The 24,282-nt window shown below is 40.9% G+C and overlaps 1 protein-coding gene across 8 annotated transcripts in view; it reads right to left on the bottom strand.

Annotated features, from left to right (window-relative positions):
* The window catches only part of TSPAN4 (tetraspanin 4), a 525,920-nt gene that overhangs the window by 256,883 nt on the left and 244,755 nt on the right, over positions 1–24,282 (bottom strand). Inside the window, exon 1 of one of the 8 annotated variants that reach the window (XM_081011601.1) lies at positions 14,020–14,116. The exons of the other annotated variants lie outside the window; for them this stretch is intronic. Coding sequence (XP_080867727.1) covers positions 14,020–14,086 — 67 coding nt within the window. The 5' untranslated portion in view covers positions 14,087–14,116. Of the gene's footprint in view, positions 1–14,019; positions 14,117–24,282 lie in introns of those variants that run through there. 8 annotated transcript variants of the gene reach the window in all.

Below are 24,282 nucleotides of genomic sequence, written 5' to 3' on the forward strand. Positions count from 1 at the left end.
ACTTCTGACCATGCTGGCTGGGATTGAAGGGAGTGGGGAGCTCAGCAACATTTTGAAGGTTGCAGGCTCCCCTCCCCTGCTTTGAACTTTTAAAAGCTGAAGATTTCAGGAATTAAGGAAGGGGAAATCAAATAATTGTGAGATATGACAAAACATAAATCTAAGGTGTTATTAAGGATTTGGGCAAAAGTGCTAGCTGCATTATGGACCCTTTTAGCCTTAATTTCCGTTTGGTTTAAAATAGGACTAGGATTTAACCAACTTTACCCCCACTGAATCAAACTAAGTGCCCTCAATTTGTGTGCGTGTTTTTTTAAAAGAAGAAGCTTAGATTCAAGTAGTTCAAATTAGCTAGGGTGTGAAATGGGCTGATAATGCGCAATATGTTTTTCTTCACATTCACACAAAAAAGAACGTTTGCAGGAGGGGGGAGAGGAGGATTGGCAGAATAAGTTTGCTGTATTTCAGATATGAAGTTTATTGCCAGAAAAAACTGTGTCACTCGTCAAGTCACTTTAAAGTGTTACCCAATGTCATGACTGGGGAGAGGGCTTTGAAGAAAAAGAAAGAGAAAAACGTTCCCCCCCCCCCTCTGCATCTGTACTCCACACAGCCTTTGCCATCTTGGTCGCTATACTTTCTGAGCAACTCAATTTCCAGTTCCTTGAAAATGCTGACATCTCTTTAAATGGCAATATTCTCTAAAACCACAGAGAAAATGTAGCTTCTGCTCCAAGTCATATAAAAGATTATTCTGAGCTTTGAAATGATACTAAATTTAAGCTGCAATTTCAAGTGGCTGAGAAGAGATTGGCATTTTAATGGCTGCCTCCCAACCCCCCTACCCCGCCCAACACCACTCTTCTCTCAATCCCTTTTGCCACATAATTCCTCATGTCAACTCTTTGGATTTCCTTCCAAACATGCCATTTAACTATCAGACCCAATTCACATTACTAGCCCCTACCTTCACAGCATTACAGCCAGGGTGAGCTTGAAATCTTAAAGACCAGTCGCTATTTCCTCAAAGCTGCAGAGTTGGAAAGTTAAGAGTTTGGATGATAAAGCTGACATACAGGCATAATGAACAACTGGATAATTCAAAATTACTACCAATATCTCTAAGTCAGGGATGGGAAGCCTGTGAGTCTCCATATGTTGGGACTACAACTCCCATCATCCCTGATTACTGGCTATGTTGGCTGGGACTGATGGGAAATAGATTCCAACAATATCTGTAGGTTCACAAGCCTACAGGCTGTGTTTTATTATTGAACAACTCACATTCATGTATTTTTACATTTGTATACTGCGGCTTAGTCATGCTGGCCACATGACCCGGAAGCTGTACGCCAGCTCCCTTGGCCAATAAAGTGAGATGACTGCCGCAACCCCAGACTCAGCCACGACTGGACCTAACGTTCAGGGGTCCCTTTACCTTTACCTTTTATACTGCCTTTCCTTCAAAGTTTCCCCCGTTTTATTGAAAAATGTAACTTTGGCATTACACCTGTGTCGTGTTTCCGTTGCTGCTCCCTTCTGTTGGAATGCTGTACCTCTTGAACATTACATGGCTCCCTCAGCTTCTAATTTTAAACCTTTATTAAAAACCCATCCCTTCATCCTCACATTTTGAATTGAGCTCATCGTTCACCCTTTGCTTTTCCTTCTCTGAGGTGTCCAGTCTTTAATGTGAGTCTGTAGTCAGAGACTTTTCTTTTTATAACCTTTGGAACGGTGCCTAGCAATGCAAGAGGTGCCTTAGGCATCATTTTAAAGTGATAATAATTTTGTCTTCAAAATTTGTCTTTGAGCTTCATTAACCTATAGCATAGTGACTAGCTGAAGGTCAACCAGACAACTTAGTGGGTTGTATGGGGAGCTGAAATCTGGCCCCGCTTGTTCAAGATAGGCACTCGGCTCACACTATCATACCAGCTTTCATTGCTATTTGCTCATGTGTGCATATGGTTGTGGTACATTTGTGGTGCCCACAATAGTATATCTGGTTTGCTAGTGTGCCCCACAAGGTCCCAAAAGGTTGGTGATGCTGGATTTTTAATATTTGTATGTGACCTTCAGTTTAACAACTTCATTATGCTTGCAAAGCATGTACTCTGACACTGAGTCACAATCCCTCTCCTCTACTCCCACCCCAAGGTATCAATACAAATGATACCTTGGGGTGGGAGTAGAAACACAAAAGAAGTCTTTCCAGGGAGTGTGAGAACACAAGACCGTACACAAAACCAAGAGGAACTATTCTCTGTCTGGGCTTGTCCTCATCTGCCTGTCCTGTGCCTAGAAAGTGTGAGTGATTTTCCACTTGACCTACACCTTTCCCAGTGAAAATCCACTCTTTAGTGCTAAATCGGAGCAAGTGCCAAACCAAAGAAAACCCAGATTGCCTTTTGCTCTGACTGAGTGCTAATGAGTGGTTTTCCCCAGGGGTGTGGGGGAAGCAGTGGAACAGAAGGAAGTGTGGATAAGCCCTCTGTGTCTAAACATCAGGGCTTGTGGTCATCTAAAAAAAAAGGATTGCCAACAGGTTCATGACACCAAAAGGAAGCATTCCATTACACAATGCATAATGAACTTACGGAATTCACTGCTGTAAGATGTGATGATGGTCACTAGCTTAGATGGGCTTTAGGAAAGGATTAAACAAGCGTATGGAGGACAAATGTATCAAAGGCGCTTAGCTTGGATAGCTAAGAATGGATCCTCTAACTTGATATGCAGTATATTTTTGCTTACCAGACACTTAGGTAAAATGACAGACGATGGTTCTGTCTACTATGCCCTGCTTGTTTGCTTTCCAGTGGCATCTGACTGTCTACTGGTGGGAAGAGTTGTGGTCTAAATGGATCCTTGATCTGGGAGAAAGAAAGTAGCCAATGTATAGTACTGAGAGTAGGATTTGTGGGACTAAGAGGAATAAGAAATAGCCCTTTTTATTTCACTCCAAGTGAGGTGATTCTGAAGACAAGCTTCCCACCTCTTCCCCCACATAAATCACTTGTTCCACATGGTATCACAAAGAGGAAATGGCTCGTTTCCAACAAATTCAGCTATGGAATATTGGAAATTATCAAGCATATAGGAGAACAAGTCTATCCAAAGAAGAATCAATATGGCTTGAGGTTATGGGAGGCAGCTCAATGAAGGTTTGTGCAGCAGCTGCGGAAAAAGTGAATTCCATGTTAAGATTGTTAGGAAAGGGAACAAAAACAAAACATCCAATATTGAAACGCCTTTATAAAAATCTACAGACCAACCACACTTGGAATACAGTGTATCATTCTAGTTCCTGCAACAGAGCTGATCAAGGGACTGGAGCAAGATCTTATAAGGAAAGGTGACAACATTTAGGGCTTTTTTAGTTTAGGGGATTGAAAGGCAAGTGCGGGGAGAGGTTTCAAGAAAGAGGTGTAGAAAATTAGGTATAGTAAGCAGAGAGTGGATGGGTTTTTCTCACTCTCTTATAATACCAGGGGTCATATAATGAAACTGTGTGTTAGCAGAGTCCAGTCAGACAAGATGTACTACCAGTTACTGGGGGAAATGAGCTCATGGGCTAATGAGTTCATATCCTGCTTGTGGGCTTCCCATAGGCATCTAGCTGTCCACTATGGGGAAAGAATGCTGGACTAAATATGCCAGGGCACCTCTTGTGTTCTTACTATCAAACTGATCAAGTACTTGCATAAGAATTTGCTATGTTTTAAAATTATTTTCCTGGAAGTGATTGGGGAGAGAGCATTTGAAGTTAAAAGTGAACCTGTTCCTTTGGAGGTGCCCCAGTTAATAAGAAGATCTCCGATGGAGCTGACCAAGCATCCACTGAGTTCAGCAGTCTGTTTCCAGCAGTAGTCAGCCAGATGCCCCCAGGAAGCCTGCTACAAGGGCACAAGGACAGCAACACTCCCTTGAAGTTGGTTTATAGCATCTGGTATTCAGAGGCACACCATGTCCAAACATGGAGCTAACCAGTCACTGGCATCCCCATCCTTCCGGGAATGCTCCATGCTGCCCTAGAGAAGTGGCAGGTACAAATGCTCCTCCCCCCCTCCTTCACTCCTTTAGCTAAGATATAACAGAATTCAGAGGTCTGAGTTTAATGCACCACTTTCTTTTTCAGGGGCCAGTTTCAGACTTACGTGATGTCATGGAACTGGTTGGACGCAGAGGAATAGTGGGAGGAAGCGGCTGGGGAACCACCAAGGGAAGAAGGCTCAGAGCCTGGGAAGCAGTGATGGGACAACGATGGGTGGTTAGAGGAAGAAGACTGGGAAGAGGAGATGGCAGAAGTTGAAGGGGTGACAGGGTTTAGTGAGCTAGGAGAGCCTGTGGCAGACAGAAGTCAAGAATCGGAGCAGAAGGTGAAGCAGGCAAGTGGGAGAAGTGAGGTCAAGAGGCAGAGATGAGTCAGGCTGGTGAAGAGTCATGGGTGTCTCTCCCTCCTGCTGTGACAAGCTCCCCTCCTCCTGTCTCCCAGAACCAGTGGTGTGGCAACAGGCTGCACACAGTCTCTGATTGCTTGAAAACAGCCCCAGAAAAGAGGGGACTTGGGTGGTTATGGGGAGGTGAGGACTTTCAGTCTTGGCAACTGATTTCATGGAGCAAGACCACCAGAAATGAGCTGCTGCACTCATTAGGCCTGACACAACTTCAACTTTGAATTGTGTGATTACTGACCAACAAGCTCTGTGACACATGCCAGTCATTTATGTTTCTGCTGTGCAAAAGAAACAACTACCCACATTCCTTGTTATTCAGGCTGATATGGGGTGAAATAAACCATGCCTACCATATACTAATTATAAAGACACCTTTTCCAGCCCTCTTCTACACTGGATACATGAGAATTCCCATTCCCAAGTATGAGAATTCCAGCCTGTAGATGTCAAAATGATGAATCTCACTCCCAAGCTAAAGGGAATCTCAAAAACAGAACTCATAGTATTTGATCTTTGTTTGTGATCAATGAAACTCAATTAATATGAAACTCAATGTGATCAATGAAACGCAATTCATAGCTGGCTAGGAGAAGTTGCCTACACCTCCAGAGAAGAGATGCCTCAGGACTCAAGTGGTTTGTCATCTCGACCAGGGAGAAGAGTCGGTGGAAGAAGATTGGAAGAAATTTAAAGACTATTTACAGAAATACTGCAAAATTAATGAATGTTAGAATGATGTCAGAATGAAGTTAAGTGGTTTTAGCAGCAATGTTATAAAGGTGTATGTAAAAATGGATTGTTAACAGGTGAAAATCCAAAGTTATAATATATTAAGTTAAAGGATTAAGACAAAAGCAAAGAGGGAAAGGAATTGCTGAATTAACTAATAGAACTGGAACACAAAAAGGGAGGTGTGAGGAGGTCAGGGAAGCAAGGAAATGAAATGTAAGGCATGGAAAGATTGATGTGTTTTTTAAGTGTTTTTTATCTTTTTTCTGTATTTTGTATTTTTTTCTTTTTTATTTCTTTCTCTTTTTTCTCTCTCTTTATTTATGTAATCTTTTCTTTGAAACTTTAATAAATATCATTAAAAAAAAAAATCAAGTGGTTTGTCATCTCAGCAGGTACCAGGCCTGATAAATTTCATGGCAGGTAGCCATATTAGTCTGTTGTAGCAAAAACAGAGTGTCTTGTGGCATTATAAAAGACTGACACATTTATTAAGGCATAAGCTTTTGGGGACCAACCAGAACCCCCAGTTCATCAGAGGGATGGCAAAGGAAAATAAACTCAAACTCAACAGCTTTTATGACAACTGCGTAAAGCCACTTATCCTTTCAAAAACAGGGGGGAATATGTTGACTTCTCACCTACTACATATTTAATTTTATTCTGAAATGTTTGGCAGATTGTCCCCCATTCAAAAGTGAACTTGTGCCCCTGTCTTTCTGAGACAAGTCATCTCACATTCAATCTGCACTGTCAGTTGCAGGGAAGACACCTTTCTATTCATATTTATTCCTTGCCAAGCAGAGTTGAAAGGTTCATCTTCCCCTTTTTTGTCAGGACATTCTCCCATCTTCCAAACCTCCAACATGTACACACATACACACACACACACACACACACACACACACACACATACACACCCCACAGACTCCATCTCCCCCATTCAAACTCACTTATGGCAACAATACAACAAGATGTCCTCTGTATTCCTCAGAAATCACACCGGCGTTATTCAGCTGTCTGAAAGCAGCACCTGCTGCTAAGGCTACAGATGCACAAGGTGAACTAAAAGGCATCTGTCTACAAAACAGACGGTGTGACCACAGACATACAGTATAACAAGTCTTCAGCATTTCTCTTCCCATCTGTCACACTATTTTCAGTTTGAGTTTCACGATTTCAACAACCCTAATGAAACAATCCCACAGCAATATTTTATCAGCAATAAAACAAAGGGGAGGGAGAGAAAAGGGTGTGCCCATTTAGTTAACATAAAAGTTAGCTAAAGCTATTACTTTTTTATGGAGGTTTACTACACTGGAAATAATATATTTAAGGGAGGAGATATTAAGATGGAACGACTCCATATCTCCCTCCCTCTCTACAAAAAGTTCATAAAGGAGAAAATTTCTCGGTGGAGTAGTAGGCAAAAGGCTATTCCATTATTCTAGGTTAGAGAAAACGCCTTTGACAAGTCTATAAACAGGAACATAAGCAAAATATTACAAAAAGCAAGCATTTAGTGCTTAATTCATTCCCAAGATTTGGAATCCAAGCTGTAGAACTGCAGACTTCAGTCAGATGCACACACCATGTGGCATTATCCATTGCATATTTCCCCACATGTATGGGCTAAAAACTTATTTTTTAAAACAATGGCTGAGATTTTCAGGGAGCTACATACCATGCACAACGCCACATCCTGTGCTTTCTCTGTGCTCCTGCAAAAACTGTGACACTCAGTCATTCACATGTCAGCAGTAGTTCTAGTCCCACCAGCAGGAAAGCTCAGAGGAAACAAGAATGACCTAGCATGCTGGGCCTAATGAAATGGCCCTAGGACAAGAGCGCTTCCACACTCCAGCACACAACACCCAAAAGGATAGATCTGCAGTTCCTCCAAATAGGCAGCTCTCTGGTTCAGGGTGGAAGAGAAGCCCTCCCTCCTCCAGCTAAACATTTCACAGGAAAGAAGTCCGTTTGGATTGCATACCACAGTCATCCAGGCCTGGCTGAGCACATCCACACCTGTGAAAAGCAAGTACATTATTTATTACTATGAGAATGAAAACATTAAAATGGGGAAATGTGTGAAGGTTCTCTCTTCCTGGAAGTGCTAATAGCCCAGGCAGCATCCTATGGAATGTTTTTGTTTCTCTTTGGGAAAAGGCATTTTAAGTTACTTCTTAACAGTCCCTGTGGAGAAAAATGTACAGCTGACATATTGTGCTTTGACACTGGAGTGGTACCTCACAATACAGTATTATGGTGTTCATGTACTATAAAAGCAGTAGGTGGGGCCAGAATATTATCTACCTACCCTGCCAACACACACACTTTCCCACACACAGGGTCAAGAGGAATCTGGAAAAGGAGGGGAAAGGGTTTGGGAGAGATGCGGCTACTTCTGCCCCCATCTCACCTTGGATCACAAACTGCAGGACTTGGTTTTCATTTCCTTGCTTTGTAGCATCTCTTTACGAGACAATTTGTTTTAGTAGCTGCCATCTGTATTTATGGCATGAGAATTTCCAAGCAAATACTTTATGTGGCCTTATATAATTGAAGCTAAAATGATTACCAAGCATCTCTGTCAGATAGATTCCTGAGTGAACTTTTCTCAAAATGGCATTAACTTTCAGTTCTGCTTACAACTTTAGAAACGCAATAGACTTTTGTCACAATTCTCGCCCTCATAACTCACTCTCAATGAAAGGTCATCTTCTACACTTAATATTCCATTAACTCACCATCCAGCGGAGAAAGCTACCCATGATGAGAACGAACATTTTACTGCTTTCAAAAAACTACCCATTGCCAGAATAAGACTCTTCAGCTATTAGCTATGCCACAGCCTCATAGACAGAAAATGCGATGAGCGCGCACATCTCATGTGATGTATTTCTTAGCTCATGATCCATAACAGAGTCTTACACTCTGTGGTGGAAATGCTAGCTAGAAATAGTTGAAAGAGGAGAGCACATGCCCTGCTAGTGCACTGGAACTGCTAGTTAGGATGGGAGATTGCTAGATGCTGCAGACTGACATGTACCAAAACAAAATGAGACAGCGCCCAAGCTTACCAACGCTCTCACTGTTCAGCACCTCCACTGCCAGCAGTGACTTGCATTACAAACCAATCATGAGAAAAGAACTGCCCTGCCATGCATGCATGAACCAATGGTACCAACAGCTATTGTTTCTGCAGCCTGCAAGGGTCTCATGAACTGATTGCACTCATTCCCTTTCTAGAATTCTGCAGGTCCCAGAAGCGGTATCACTGTGCATATGCAGGAATACTGGGGGGGGGGGGGGGAGCCTCCAAACTTGAGCTGCACGCAATGGAAATCTTTTGCCACCTGCTTAATCCTGAACCAAACTGATATTCTATGTCATCTCCATACACAAACGTCACCAAACATAATGCAAACTTGTGGCTTGGTGCTACATACATTAACCATGAAGAACCCTCGGGCTTGTAGGGCTCACTTCTCCCCATCCCTCCTAAAAATGCTGATATCATATAAGGTTCCTTCCCATTCACTGAATCATTCATTATTGTTCATGAAAGAAGACCATTTGTGTAAGCTCTTAAACAATTATACATCTTTATGGCCTTCATATAATAAAACATGAAAAACCAATATAAACAATGTTCAGGAGGCGAATGCCATTGCTGACACAGCCAACATGGCACCACCCCAAACCAAGGGGAGGTATCGGCAAACTAGAAGAAAGCCCAAAAGCACAAAACAGATTTGGGGGAAAATCCGGGGGGGAGGGGAGCAAGTCCATCTGTGAGACAAAAAGAGGCCTTATAAGCATGTGTGTGTCCTTGTTTTGGAGAGTATGGCATTATGAAGTAGTGTTAGCAATGGCCAATGGCCCATCTAGTCCATCATTCTGTTCTCACAGTGGTCGACCAGTTGCCTATGGGAAACCTCAAAGCAGAACATGAGCACAACAGAACTCTGGCCATCTGTGATTTCTAGCAACTGGTATTCAGAGGCATAATGCCTGTGACAGTGGAGGTAGAACCATTTCTCATCTTGAAAAATATTCAGCAGTTCAGCCAAGGAATGCCCCCCCTCCATAAATACCATCGACCTACCTCATAGGGTTATTTCAGACAAGATAAGAACTTGAAAGCACGTTCCATGTTATCTGAAATGGCTCCTAGGAGGCTAAATCAATGTTGGCAAAGCACATGCGGTTGCAAGGATAAAGCAAAAGAAGTGCTGAGGAACTGCAGCTTCTTATTAAAGCAAACATTAAAGATAAGTATGCTAATTTAGATAAAACAAAACATTTTCCCAAATAAACTTTGGGATTAATCCAAAGTGACCCTTAACCTGAGTGAAACTACTTAAGCAACTTGCCTGGAGTTTCTGCCATTCCTTGCTCAATGTGTGCCAAAAACAAACACAACTCAGTACACACCAAGCCTCAGAATGCTCTTGGCTTCCTGTTAGGCACCTCAGGACATTTCTACACAAACACACACACACACACACACACACACACACACAACCAATGTGATCTCCAAGTGTGTTTTCCCCTGAGCATAGTAATACTCTCTCAGGTAATCTCAGAGAGATAACAGGAGAATATAGTCAGGATTCATGTGCATGCACAAGATAGGGGGAGCTTTGCTGTGATGGACACACAACCATGCCATTGCTTCCCTCCCCCCTTTAAGATGCAGCTAAGCTACATATACAGTGGAGGAGTGGGGCAATGTTGGAGGCCTTTAAAAGGGAATTCCTGAAAGAAATTCAGGAATTCATGCATGCCTGTTGTTCATGTGCAGTTGGGCCCTAAGTAATGGGAAATTTATAGGGCATCCTTTGCAAGCATGGGAATAGCCAAGGGGGAGGGGGTCAGCTGCCCCCCAATACAGTAAATCAATCAATATACTTAACGAACTGAGGTTCTGCCCCCCAACATAAAGCCTGGTTGACCCTAGTTTGCTTCACATTTGTCAATTTGATATTAATCTTGTATCATTTTAATATAATTACTAAATCTTGCTTATTCACAATATTCCAAACGGGTTTGTTCATTAAACACTGCAATGACAAATATTCAGTATGCTATCCCCTACTATAAGATTTGCTGCTAATCTGTCATATTTATCCAGAGCAAAATCTTTAAAACAACCTCATAAGGTGCTTAGCAGGTTCTCGAGTTTTGTCTAATTGCAGTATTTGTCTAATTGCCTGGATGATTACTTCCTTCCAAGATTTCTCAGCTGAACAAGCCCACCACATGTGGAGATAATGCCCTTCTTGTTTACAACTACTCCAACAATTTGAGAATGTAGCAGTAACATACATTCTAAAGATTTTCCTAAGATTTAAGTTTCTACTTATTGGCCATAATGCAATGCAGAATTAAATGTGCTTAAGCCCACTTCTTTCAATGTCTTATGTGCACACATATCATTAATTGTACAAGTTCTTTTGCAGTTGGAAAACTAACTATTACTAATAACAAATACTAACTACTAACAGACTTACATAAGGGATATGCTTTGCCACAGCCTGAAAAATCTTGCTGCTCACACCTAACAAGCTTCTCACAGGAGTACAGGTCATAAGGACAAAAGACAAGCTGAATACAATTCCTGACTTGGCCACTGTCACTAAACTTAGTAGTTTTGCTTAGAACTTGACCCTACAAAAGTGCAATGTTGCCTTGATCGTGCCAAGCTCTTAAATAGCTACTTCACTCTGGGCATAACAAAGTGGAATGGCTATGAAACTACTCATGTGCTTAAAGATAAGCTTGTGTCCAGTCCTTTGCAGAAATGTCAGTAGACGGCAGTATTCAAAAGACAACTGGAGAGACGATAAAAAGTACCAGGGTCTTAGAAGTGAGGTGTGTGACATATAGCATCAGAGCAAGTTTCCCATAGATACTAACAGTACAGTAAACTATCAGCAAATGCCACAAATACCCGTTGCATTTTGGATATTAATAGGAAAATTATGGGACAGGTGAAACACCCACACCGCAACTGCTGGAGATTTGCCTGTCATGCAATACAGTATTTTAAGACTGGGTGAAATTCTTTGATAGTACAACAGGGTATCTCACAGGGAACAGGAAAAAACACACACAAATAATGAGAATCCACACCCTTCTGCAGAAATGCTGTGTGGAAGATTCTTAACCTTATAATTGCAATGCTCTGTAAGATTCCTGTTCCTAAATGAAGAAAGCTATGGAAATATCATGTGTCAGAGGGATTTTGCCAACACAAAAGGTTGCCATGACTGTGCTCTCTTCAGATGATCAATAAAATACAAATACACAAACCAAGCTCTCAAATCTCCTAAACTGTCATGCTCTATATCTGCCACTAGTAAGTCAGAGCCATCTTTAGGGCAAGTGATCACAGTCTTTCATAATCCTGATTGGCTCAATGCTACACAAAATTATCCTTGTTGCTAGTGGGGAATATCTACATGTTTGTTTGTTTTGAGAATGGAATATGCCAATGCATTGCACATGACCCCTTTTTAATTGCAGAATGAATGCTGGTTCCCTGTATGTCTACAAGGCACAGAGGAATGACAGTAGAGGCAGGGTAGATAAAACACTGTCTGGAAAGCCCAAGTATAATGGCTCTACTTGCACAGAACACTAAGCCAAATTATGGCTTAGCCTGAACAAGCAAGCATGCTAGTACCCATTTAGAAAATGGTGGCCAATGTATTCCTTTCCTGGTCCTGCTGCTGCAACGCTACAGAGAGCTAAGTCATGGTCTGGCTTAGGGCTACATGTGAACGAGAGCTTGTGGTTTGTCTCCCACAACGATAACATGAGTATCAACCACAAGCAAATCTTGTTTAGTTGAAGACCACTTACCCTTTCTGTAGGGAAGCAGTTATGGCCTGGTGCAGATGTTGAGGAGGCGTGGTGGGGTGGGGTTGACCCACGCGGCCAGCCATTGATGCCCAGTGCCTATGCCAAAGCCCAATGCCTATACATACCCAATGCCTATGCCAAAGCTTACTTACATCTATAATCAATGAAGTTGTGGCTGTTTTCAATTCGAAAATGCTGTCATATCATTCACGCTGGTCTTACACATCCAGAATCCTTAGCCCTGCCAGTAAACCCTAGCCCGCTGTGCTGTGGTCCACAAGCCACAAGCCCACAGTCGCACATAATGATAAGTCAAACCATGACTTAGCTCACACTATAGCATGCCATAGTTTGGCTCAGTGCTTTTTTTCTAAAAAAAAAAAAAAGTTTAATGGTACAGTACTCTCATTTTGACTCAAGAAAATCACCATTTTATAGTTCAAATCCAGAAAAATAAATACAGTAAATGGACAAAAGTACAAAGATTCACAAAATGTTTAGGGGTATGCATACCCCTGCTTCCCCCCAGGAAAAAAGCACTGGTTTGGCTTAGTATTGCAGACAAACCAGACCAATGTCAGTACAGTGTATGGGAGACTTAAAAGGACATTAATCATCTGGTGCAAACTGGTTGCTTGATCTCAGGGGACAGAGGCCACCTGAAAAATACCAACTGTGTGTTGGTGATGGGGTCATACTACCAGTATTGTAGGGCATGTAACTACACTCATAAGAAGGTAAGTACTGCCAAGCTGGTGGAGGGAGATGATCCTTCTACATGATGTTTATCTCCCAGGGAGGCTCACCTGGCACCATCATTACATATATTTAGGCACCAGGTGAAAACGTTTCTCTTCAACCAGGTGTTCAGTTGATTAAACATTCTATGGCCTTTTAAATGTGTTTGATGGAGGGGGCTAATTGGTTTGTTTTTGTTTTATTATGTATTTTGTGTTCTTATTTTGTATTTTTATGCCATGAACTGCCCTGTGATCTTTGGATGTAATATGAACTATGCTTTGAGTTATATCTGATCTTATTAAATCAAAAATACTTGATGATGATGATGATGATAAGCCATATGAACATTCTTCCTTTTTAACATTTTACCAATTTTATTTATTTATATTAAATATAACAATGAATTTATCAGAATTTGTATAGTACTAACCTGTAAAAAATTCTAAACTGTTTACATAGAGTACATATTAACATTATTGATAGAAGTCAGAAATTAAAAAACAGTTGGCCTAATTCCCCCCCCATCTAAATAAAATCAGCAGTTAAATAAATATACATTATATGAATAAAATTACATCCTTATGCCTTACCAACTCCTTTCCAGCAACTCCCTAAAACTGAATGCCAGATAAGAAGTCCGATCAGCACTACAACCTAATTTGGTGTTGATCTCCATAATCCATAATGCAACTTCCTAGCTATTTATTTCTGACCTCATTCATGTGTATTATCATTCACATAATTTAGGCTCTAATTCACAACCAGACACACCATACTCTACTAATGCATACTGAAAAATGAACTATCCATCTCTAGCAACTTCTCTTGCTGAAAACTGCCTTGGAAGTAGTGCTAATTTTATCAGGCTTCTGGCCAGATGAGAGCGGCTTGGAATCTCTATAAATTCCAGTAGCTAGATTCCCCCCAAACAATTGGTGGCTGGAAACTTTCCCTAAGAACTAGGAACATAGGTGAACTCAAATTCAAGCACAGCAAGTGGCCAGAATGTGTATATCTAAAACTTTAGCCAACACATAGGACTTTAAAAGCTCTGCCAGCTTTAACGTGCAATGAAAGAGCCCTTAAAAAGTTGAATTTGGTTGAGGGTGAGGAAATTAAACATTTGCACAGTTCAGACCATGTCATCATTGTATTTACAGCATTACGGTGCTTGAGAGAGCCACCAGAACCCAAGACAACACTACATACACTGTACCTGGTTGGGGCTGCACAAGTAAGACAGGTCCATCCCAAAGGATTAGCGAAGCTGTGGGTACGCTCATCTCGGCTTGCTGCTTGTTCCCCTCCTGCCTTACATACCACAGCTCCCTTGCTCAGCCTTGCAGTGTCTGAGTGGAGTCCTGATTCATGATTTCAGGCTCCAGCAGGAATGTAGCAATTGAAAACTCGGAACTATTTTTACCCTTGACCAGCCGCAGCCTCTCTGTTCTATAAAGACTTCTAAAGAAAAAACCATTCCCAGCTAGTTCAGGATGTGTTTTAGGGATCTATGGTTCTCTGGCATTTGCTGTAGCTTTTTAAACTGCACAGTTGCTAACAGGAAAAAGTGAGCTTATACTCTGCTATTATTGACAACAATCAAAAAGTCAGGCTATTGATCCATGGTGTGTATGTGTGTGTGTAATTTATTTCTTACTTTTCACTGTAAACATTTTAGGGACACCTCCTCCAAAACAAGGAGCTTAATTTCATATGCACACAATATTTCTTTTAGGAATTTGATTTTATCCCCCAACTGATATAAAAAAGAAAAAGGAAGAAGTGGAGGAGGAGCAGGAAAGAAATCTCTTTCCAGACATGAAAATTATGAAATATTAAGTTGCAAGAAACAGGGGTAAAGGAACCTTAAGTCTGCAAACCATGGCACAGTTCAACTGTAGACCTCATTCTAATTAGCCAGGTCTTTTTTGCACTGAGAATGACCCTTGTGCCCATCCAAATACTATTTATGGAAGGGCAAACTGGGCACTTTCCCAGGAGAAAGCATCCCACCCCCCACCCCCAAAGCTCAGTCCAGCAGCAGGGAGGAACACTATGGAAACTTATGCGCAGTCTGCACCACCATACAGCTCATTCACATTAAATCACAATTTGCTTCAATGTGATGTGTAAATTGGGCCACTATATTATGACATGTGAGAAAAGGTAGGAGGAAAGGGAACGCATGGGCACAATGTTCTTTCATGATTTAATAAACCATAATTTATTAAGCCCAGATCATTGTGCCTGAAGTGGACTGTTCTGTTTGGGATACCTGATTCTCATGCACCTCATTCATCATAAACAGGTCGGTGGTCTCGAAGAAACAGACCAAAAACAGTGGACCCTCTGGATACGAATGTAATTCATTCCAGGGGTCTGTAAGTACCCCGAAAAATCCGCAAATAGAGGCGTCGCTTCTGTGCACACGCGTGGAGCAATAGAGCAGTTCTGCACATGCGCACTCAGCGAAACCCGGAAGAATACACTTTCGCAACCCGAAAGCTACATTACCTGAAGGTAACGTAACCAGAGGGTCCACTGTACACAAGCTTCAGAATGTCCCAATAACAGGAAACGTCACAATAAACATGAATCATGCTTTGGTGATGGATAAAAATAAAATGGACAATCACATGGTGGAACAGCAATCCAGCGGAGGCAGCAACACCTGCCCAGAGGACTCCCGGGGAGAGGAGAGGAGACTGAGGGAACACTCCCCAAGGGAGGGTGTTTGAAAAAGGGTGAGAGGCTGACAGCTCTGCAGGCAAGGGGTGACATAGCTGGGCTCCTGAGCCCCACAGGGGTGACAAAGAAATAATGTAGTTGATCAAGGGAGACATGGACTCAAAAAGGTTGAAAACCTCTGTTCTAACCAATCAAGGAGATATTCCACTATTAGGAGACAAGACACCTCAGCCAGTCATCCAGGGCCATTAGCGTAACAGATGAATATTCAGCAGCTTTCTGTGTATAATACAAAGTAACATAACATGAATAACTGTAGATAATACCATATCTACTGAATAGGAAGCTGCAATCCCTCAAATAAGACACACCCACAAAATGCAGAAGGGATGAAACAAAACTATCTCCCCAGAAAGCACTGTAGCTCCTAAAAGGACAATATAATGAATTCTTATCAGCAGATACACACATTCTATGCAGCAGATTCAGTTACAATCCTAAAGTCACAACAGAAGCCCATGATTTCTGCTGCACAGAGGAACTGAACTTGACAGCAGTAGCATGAAAAACAACTGCTGAGTTCTACAGAATGCCATAGACCTGGGGCTGCTTCAAAGACAATTTTCCTCCATGGGTGTATATTAAGTTATGTTTGATGCTAAATACTTAAAGAGAAAGGATAAATACTCATGGGATCTTGGTTTGAATATGTCCATTAAACATCTGTTGAATCAAAGCTCTAAACTGCACTCCTCTGTGAATGTCTTCAGTTATTAAAAAAAATGGTGCCAACTACATTTCTATTGTTTCATAAGCACTTCTACAGTGGTGCCCCGCAAGACAAATGCCTCGCAAGACGGAAAACCCGCTAGACAAAAGGGTTTTCCGTTTTCAATGCACTTCGCAGGACGAATTTCCCTATGGGCTTGCTTCGCAAGACGAAAATGTCTTGCGAGTCTTGAGATTTTTTTTTTTTGCCCCCCCCCCCTTTTTCTAAGCCGCTAAGCCTTTAATAGCCTTTTAGCAGCTAATCCGCTAAGCCTTTAATAGCTGCTAAACCGCTAATAGCGCTAAGCCGCTAATAGGGTTGCTTCGCAAGACGAAAAAACCGCTAGACGAAGATACTCGCGGAACGGATTAATTTCGTCTTGCGAGGCACCACTGTATTTCTGTTATAATCAAACAATTTCTAATATATCACTGTCTTAATAAAAAGAAAGAGGGCAGAACTGAAGCAAAAACAGACATTAAGTTTAAAAAACAATAAGTTCCTCAATAAGCAAGTCTATTTTTCTTACCATCACTTTTTGTTTCTGAAATGAGGAGCTCATTTATATTTTGGTGATGCATGTGTAGGAAACTAAATGTGCATAATCTTTTATACATGGAGCATGCCCCCTAAACTCACATTCTATCTCAATCACTAGAATAGTAGTAGTAGTAGTAGTAGTAGTAGTAATAAAATATAATAATAATAATAATAATAATAATAATAATAATAATATTTGTTTGTACCCCACCCATCTGACCAGGTTGCCCCAGATTCACTCTGGGCAGCTTCAACAGCCAAATTAAGTCTGAGAACAGAACAGGAAGTGTCCATTTCCTAGGTTCCAATATTCCAGGTGAGATAAGGATTTTGGACTTGGCCAAATCCAGATTCCCCCCCCCCCCTGCAATGATAAGAGAAGCAACAAGGGAATACACAGTAAGCTGGAACAGCCAATGTATAGCTAATGTATGACAATATTGAACCAATCACATTATGACTGATGAGGGGTAAGGATGGAGTTATTGGGAAAGTGGCTGCCAGTGCTACAATATCGGCAGTGTTATTTTAAGTGGGTTTTTTGTCTGCTCCTGCAGTCACATTAACTGCAGTGTTGCAGCGTGCAACACTGACTCCTGATATTTTACCTTTAAATAGGCATGATACAATAAAAGGCTAACTGAGGCTGTACTCCTTAAGCATGCTTATTAGGAAGCAAGCCACATTAAATTTATTTTTAAGTAAGGATGTTTAGGTTAGTGCTGTTAAGAATATTTAACTATAGCTATCCTTGCTCCCTCAGGAGTATATGCAAAGGGGATGGGGGAGCAAACAGAGTAGATTCCAAAGCAGCAAGTTCATTCCACGTCCTCCAGTTAATTGTTTTCTAATCTCCTTTTGCACACACATCCCAATGCAAACAGAGAGCTCCTCACATAAGGTACCTGTTCTTCATTTTCTCATAGGAAGGCAGCTTCAGACCCTGTGCTCCCCACCAGCCGGCCCAATTCCCTTAGTGCTCAAGGATTAAGTGCAGTTTTACAATATTTGCAACCATATTCTTGGTTTGAAAACACCTTATTTGTTGAACAAAGAATAGCAGGTGCGAATCCTGGACAAAATTATCTCCGAATATCACCCAAATATATTCTCTAAGGTACTGAATGCTGTATCCCCAACGAAGCAGAAATTAGAATCCATGTCCAATATGTGTTTTTGCTGCACAAATAAAAACAAGGATAAGCAAAACCTCAGTTTGTACCTGAAACTTCAAAGTCCATTTCCCAGTGGGAATTTAATCTATTGATCACAGCAGCCCTTGTCCTTGCTGTAACCTGTTGTTTCCATCATTCCCAGCAGATTACCAATGGCTATGGATATCTGACAGACGTACAGAAACAGAAATTGCAAATGTTCACCACAACTCCGAACAGCCCTGCATGATTGAAGATTACAACTCATGGTGTGTGTGTGTTTTCAATCCACAACGTATTTCCTGCTATTGAACATCTGAGCTGGCAGTGTCCCAAGTAGTTTTGTTTCAGAAGTAAACATTCAATAACACTAAATGCCAGAAAGCGAGCACCAAACATTCAGTATAAAAACCTCATCTTGGGAAATTCAAAATGCTTACATCGCATAATGCTAATGTTGGATCATTCTGTATCAAATCGAAAACACTGTAACATCCAATACTAACTGGAGTTTTACATACAAATATATCCCCACTCTTCCCTCGTGGTTTGGCCTGATCTGCTCTTATCAACTCAACAAGATAGGTTTCATATAGCAAGAGGTAGATCTTTGCTGGCTACTCCTCTTCCACTTAAACGATTTACTTATTCCTTGGCCTTCAATTTGGAACAGATATTTGCCAACACTGGTAAGAGACAATCGAGGGTCCCACTCTGGCTACCTTGCACAGCCTTTCACCCCAAGGACTATTATCTATGCACCTAGGATGCTTTCTCCCAAACATGAAGGGCTCCTCTAGCCACCAATTGATCAGCAAAGACATTATCACATTTTGCAGGTGGGATTCAATGGCACACTGGCAAATTCAGACTAAACAACCAAAGCAGATTTGGAGCGCTTGTGCAGCCCTCCAAGGCATCCAGATTTGTCCTTTTAAAATGAAATAATATGATTTTTTTTATCACACAAGGTTGTTGTAAAGATAAATATGATGGTGTAAAATTTCCAGTGTATATGAACGATGCACTGAACACTCCAAAGCCCCAGTGGAATGTCAAATATTATTTTCAATTTCAAAAAGAGGTTTTGCTACCAGCCTTTATATACTCTTCTTTATTTCCAGGATAGTTACTTTTCAGCTTGGCACATCCTCTACCTCTGTTAATGTGCACACACCAATATTCTCAATACGTATTTGGCCAAGCAGACTCTCAGATCCTTCAAGTGTCCCTATTTTCTGGGGACAGTCCCAGATTTACAGAAGCAATCCTGGTTTCTGATTTGATCCCAGAATGCTCCACTTTTCCTTAGGATGTCCCTATTTTCATTGGAGAAAATTTGGAGGGTATGGCAGGAGATCTCTATTTCAGCAGAGAAATGTTGGACAGTATGGAGTTATGCGACCCCCGAGCCAAGGAGATAAGTAACTATACAAACTTTAGAAAACATCTGAAGGCAGCCCTGCACAAGGAAGTTTTTTAATGTTTAATAGTGTGTGTGTGTGTGTGTGTGTGTGTGTGTGTGTTGGAAGCCAGTGGCTGGGGCAACCCAGTTAGATGGGTGGGGTAATAATAAGGGTTCAATTTTGTGTTTGTTTGTTTTTTGTCTTCCCGTTGTGCAGTGTGCCATGCCACCTGCTGAGAAATGAATCACTCCTATCAGTCTTCTATAAGGAGTAAATCACAAGGATCCCTCCCTAATCCTCCCCTCCTGAGAATCCCTCATCTACCGCTAGTGTGAAGTGGAAATTTATTTCTGTCTGTAGTTTGGGTAGTTAAAATGGCAGCAGCCACAGACTCCACCAAGGAGAATAAATAAATCATACTATGGTAGCTTTTGAAGGAAATACTCTCCTACATCCTCCTCTATTAATGTGTAAATTCCCAGCTGGAATCCTTAGTTGATAAACTGGTAAGAACAGGATGGTTGCTGTGCGTATTCTCACTCTCTCCGCACTATACTGTAATAAAAAATGGTTCACATTTTAACTTTGCTAAATAGAGCTGTAGTGAAGGCTGCAGCAAAAGCAAGCGAGCAAAAGTAAAACAAATCACCTTTACTTCAACAGACCTTTTAATTGAATTTTGAGCAGTGTGCTTAAAAACAAAGCTTTTTGACTCGTGCATATAAGCTGTATCATGCATCTTCCTTATTACAGTGGTTACCATTCAATTGATAAATAATTCTGAACAAACTTGCAAATTTAACGGAGCCAGAAGGTAGGGATATAAACTAATAAAACATGGCAGCTTAGGGCTGATAAATACTTTCATATCTGCAATTGTTTGCTGTGCTTTCTCTCTTCTTTTGAATATAAACAGCCTGCAATGAATGCAGTAGGCTTAAAGATTAAAAAGAAGCACTCAACCTTTGGTTTAGCAAATTTTGGATTACCCTTTTCTTCAAAATAAGGAAAAAACCCCAGACTTTTGATATGAGATATAGATAAGGTAAGGCAATCAATAAAGGTTGCTTTGGAATTGCAACTTTTTACAGTGAATCCTTGCCAAATCATTGCATTCTGTTCATCCTCCTCTAGTTTTCCCGTGCCTGATTTGTGATAGGATTTTTGCTTTTTAAAAACAGGTTGTTTTTAGAGTAACTATTCCTTCAAATGTAAAGCTTCCTGATTATGGGTTCTTCCAATTTTACTAGTTTCCTACTCAGTGCAGCTGGAAGATCAGTGATGAATTGCCCCTTATTTAATCACCCAGTGTTCCCCAAAGATTGGGTATTACATTACTAGTTTCTTTTCATTATTTATTTCCCCTTTTTATTTACCATTATGGTGAAATAGTGCTATTTCACTATAATGAAAAGAAAAGGGGTAATGGAAATGAAGCAGCAATTTAACAAACATGCATATAAACACACAAAGGGAACAAAAGACGATTTAATATGCAGGGGCGGAATTGAATGTTCACTCTTTCAATAATTCTGACTGTGCAAACATTCCAGCCTGCTGCCAGATGGAATCATCTCCCAACACACACACACACACACACACACACACACACACACACACACACACACTCTACAATACAATTTCTGGGGACATGCAGGAGAGGAGAGTGGAGAAAGCCCCATTACACAAGCAGAAGTTCTTGCCCAGGTTTTCTGCTGATGAGGGTAGTTAGGAGAATCTTGCCAAGGCAATTATGGGGCAATTCAGCCTTCATCCATCAACCATGCTGCAGGAAAGCAACAACATGGGCATAGCCAGAACACAGGAAGCTTTTGATTAATAGTAGAAAGATCTCCCTGAAGCTGAGGCTCCAATACTTTGGCCACCTCATGAGAAGAAAAGACTCCCTGGAAAAGACCCTGATGCTGGGAAAGATTGAGGGCAAAAGGAGAAGGGGACGACAGAGGATGAGATGGTTGGACAGTGTTCTCGAAGCTACCAACATGAGTTTGACCAAACTGTGGGAGGAAGTGGAAGACAGGGGTGCCTGGCGTGCCTTCCATTTTAATTCCATTGTTTTGCTCATGTCCTTCATGTAGGCTTCCCACAGGCATCTGGTTGGCTATTGTGAGAACAAGATGCTGAACTAGATGAGACATTGGCCTGAGCCAGCAGGCTCTTCTTACATTCTTATGTAATGTTCACTTCCAAACAATTGTGAAAAATCCATGTTTCAACAGCAATACGGGCTCTATGTGTGGAAGCAACCAAAGTTTAAGAACGTGAGTGAAGCCATTTTGAAAATATGCTTAGGGACTATCCATAAAGTATGTCACACTTTAAGGTCGTTTGTTTAACTACTCCCTTGCCTATTTTAAACCAGTAAGAAATACTTACTTTCTTGCCACTTTTCTATACCGGTTCCACTCTCTTGAATACATGACATACTTTATGGGTGGTCCCTTAAGTAACCTGCTGGGTATGTGCCAGAATTATTAATTTTCAAAGTAAATGATATTTGTATCTCCAGTCTACACTTAAAGGATATATGCTCTTAAACAATAGGTCTTGCTGCAAAGGAAAAACCATCTCTAGATACCAATGCAAGAACCATGTCAATAAATAAGAAGGAAAAGGGGTAGATTAAAACGAAATGAAATGCAGGAATTTGTGGGGGACCCATGTGCCCCAGCTGAAATCACACTAGTCAAAAGGACCTGTATTTTAAATTCAGAAATAAAGTTCTTGCATAACGGAATCCTGTGCATTTTTAACCTGGAAATAAACCCCACTAAATTCAAAAGGATACTCCTAAGTAGGTGTGCACAGGATCGCCACCACAATGTTACTTCACTTAGCTTTACAAATACCGCTTGATGTCCAGTGCCATCATTATTTCTTATGATGGTTTGTTTCAAATTTCTTACACAGGGTGTAATTGCTCAATAAATGAACTAAATTAACTGGTACACAGCTGGGTAGATATAGGCAAAATGATACCAGCCATACAAGTGCTGCTTCACTATACAGTTGGCAGCAATCCCTACACAATTGTTATAGGAGGCTGGTGAGGATCCTAGAGAATTTGGTGCAGGCTCTCCTCCATGTACTAAGAGCCAAAAGGAAAGAGGAATCTTCAGCTGTCATGTTGCTTATGCATCCTTTAAAAGATACTCTACAGCAGACTTTGCCAAGCCAGTGCATTCCCAACTGTTTTAGGCTACACAGCTCTCAAAACCTGGCTGGGACTGATGGGACTTGTAGTCCAAAACATCTGGAGGGCACCAGGTTGGGAAAGGCTGCTTTACAGAGAAAACACGTTTACTAAGCATCTGAAAATGCTTTGTTCAGGTCATCAGGCAATTCTCAGCAGTCCCAGAAGTGCCTCTTTTCTTTCTCTGTAGCTAACTAAACTCTTTGAATTACAGCCAGACTTTGTAATATCAGTTCTGAGTCCTCAAGGGCTTGCCCAGATAAGGTATATGGTGGTCATTTTTAATATGTGTAAAAAGAAGGAATGGCCAAAATAGGACTATATTACACAAGAGCTCTATTTGCACTGGTTCTTCCTTCGATTTTCAGGCATAATTCAATGTGCCTGGCTTAGAAGCCTATCATTATAATATCTCAGATATCAATGATAATAATAATAATTATTATTATTTGTACCCCGCCCATCTGGCTGGGTCTCCCCAGCCACTCTGGGCGGCTTCCATAGAAACCAAAAATACACTAAAATATCACACATTATATGCATGTACCTGAATGCAGAACATGAAACACATGCAGATAAGTTTTAATGGTAGTGATTTCCCCCTTATCAAGCCTTTAAGCATCTTTTGGAAGCAGCACAGAATCATTTTTATTTGCATGGGGTTTTTTGGCCAGGTTTAAATTGACGGGGTAGAGGGGCATTATTCTATCCATTATATTTTATATGTCTGGTGTTATAAATATGTTCAGTTGCACTGTTATCTAACCAGAGCTCTCAGGAACGGTTGGACTAAAACTAGCTGCACAGATATTCAATTTATGCAGATTAGCATACTTAGATGATCAATTCTTCATTAGATCCCCAACACAGGTACTTGTGTGTAGAAGAGATCACCACAACAATCAATTCTAATCAAGTTCTCTTCCTCAGAGAGGCTGCAACGCCTGACCAAAACTGTAGGATGGGGACCACAGAATAGCACACAACTAAGGATTGTCCCATCTATGGAATAAGTAAAAACTTTCCATCTTGTGCTCTTTCACTTTTTAAGTCTCCCCAGTCAAGGCTCTATATTAACCTCTTACAACACTTGTATCTCGTACATCAAATAAACTCAATGCATTGGAAAATTGTAAAGTCACAATCATTTCAGCCAACAACATTATATACTTGACAGTTCCATTTTTATTACACTTTTGGCAGTGTGGAAAGCTTTTTACTCCCCATTTAACAGCTATTTTCACAGAAGCTGCCACAGCTATTAATATTATAGCAGTAGACCTGGCTCAGTTTTAATCAGGGTCTCAAACAAGCTGAAATATTGGTTTACTGCAGAAAACATTTTAATGGTTCCATTTTGTTCCAGCTGGGAGATTGTGAACAAATTACAAGAGTTAATTTACTTGTTTGTACCATCATCATCATCATCATCATTTTTTTGAATTACACCATTTCACCAAGAAATATACAATAATTTGCCCCTCCTGATATTTTAGAAGTCAGATTTTAAAAAATAAACAATAAACACAAAGTTTCATTACATATTGCTTAAATTCTTTTTAAAAAGATGTTTGCATGTTATTAATGTCCTCAGTTCCATGAGCTACATGAGCTTGTGAACAGTGACATTGACCTGGATCTAGAGTACCCCTTCCACTGGTGGAAGAATCAACATTTCAGTAGAGGCTGCAGCTCACAGAATGGGCAA

This window comes from Podarcis pityusensis (assembly GCF_964106645.2).
Source record: "Podarcis pityusensis genome assembly, chromosome: 1".
Lineage (NCBI taxonomy): Eukaryota > Metazoa > Chordata > Lepidosauria > Squamata > Lacertidae > Podarcis > Podarcis pityusensis.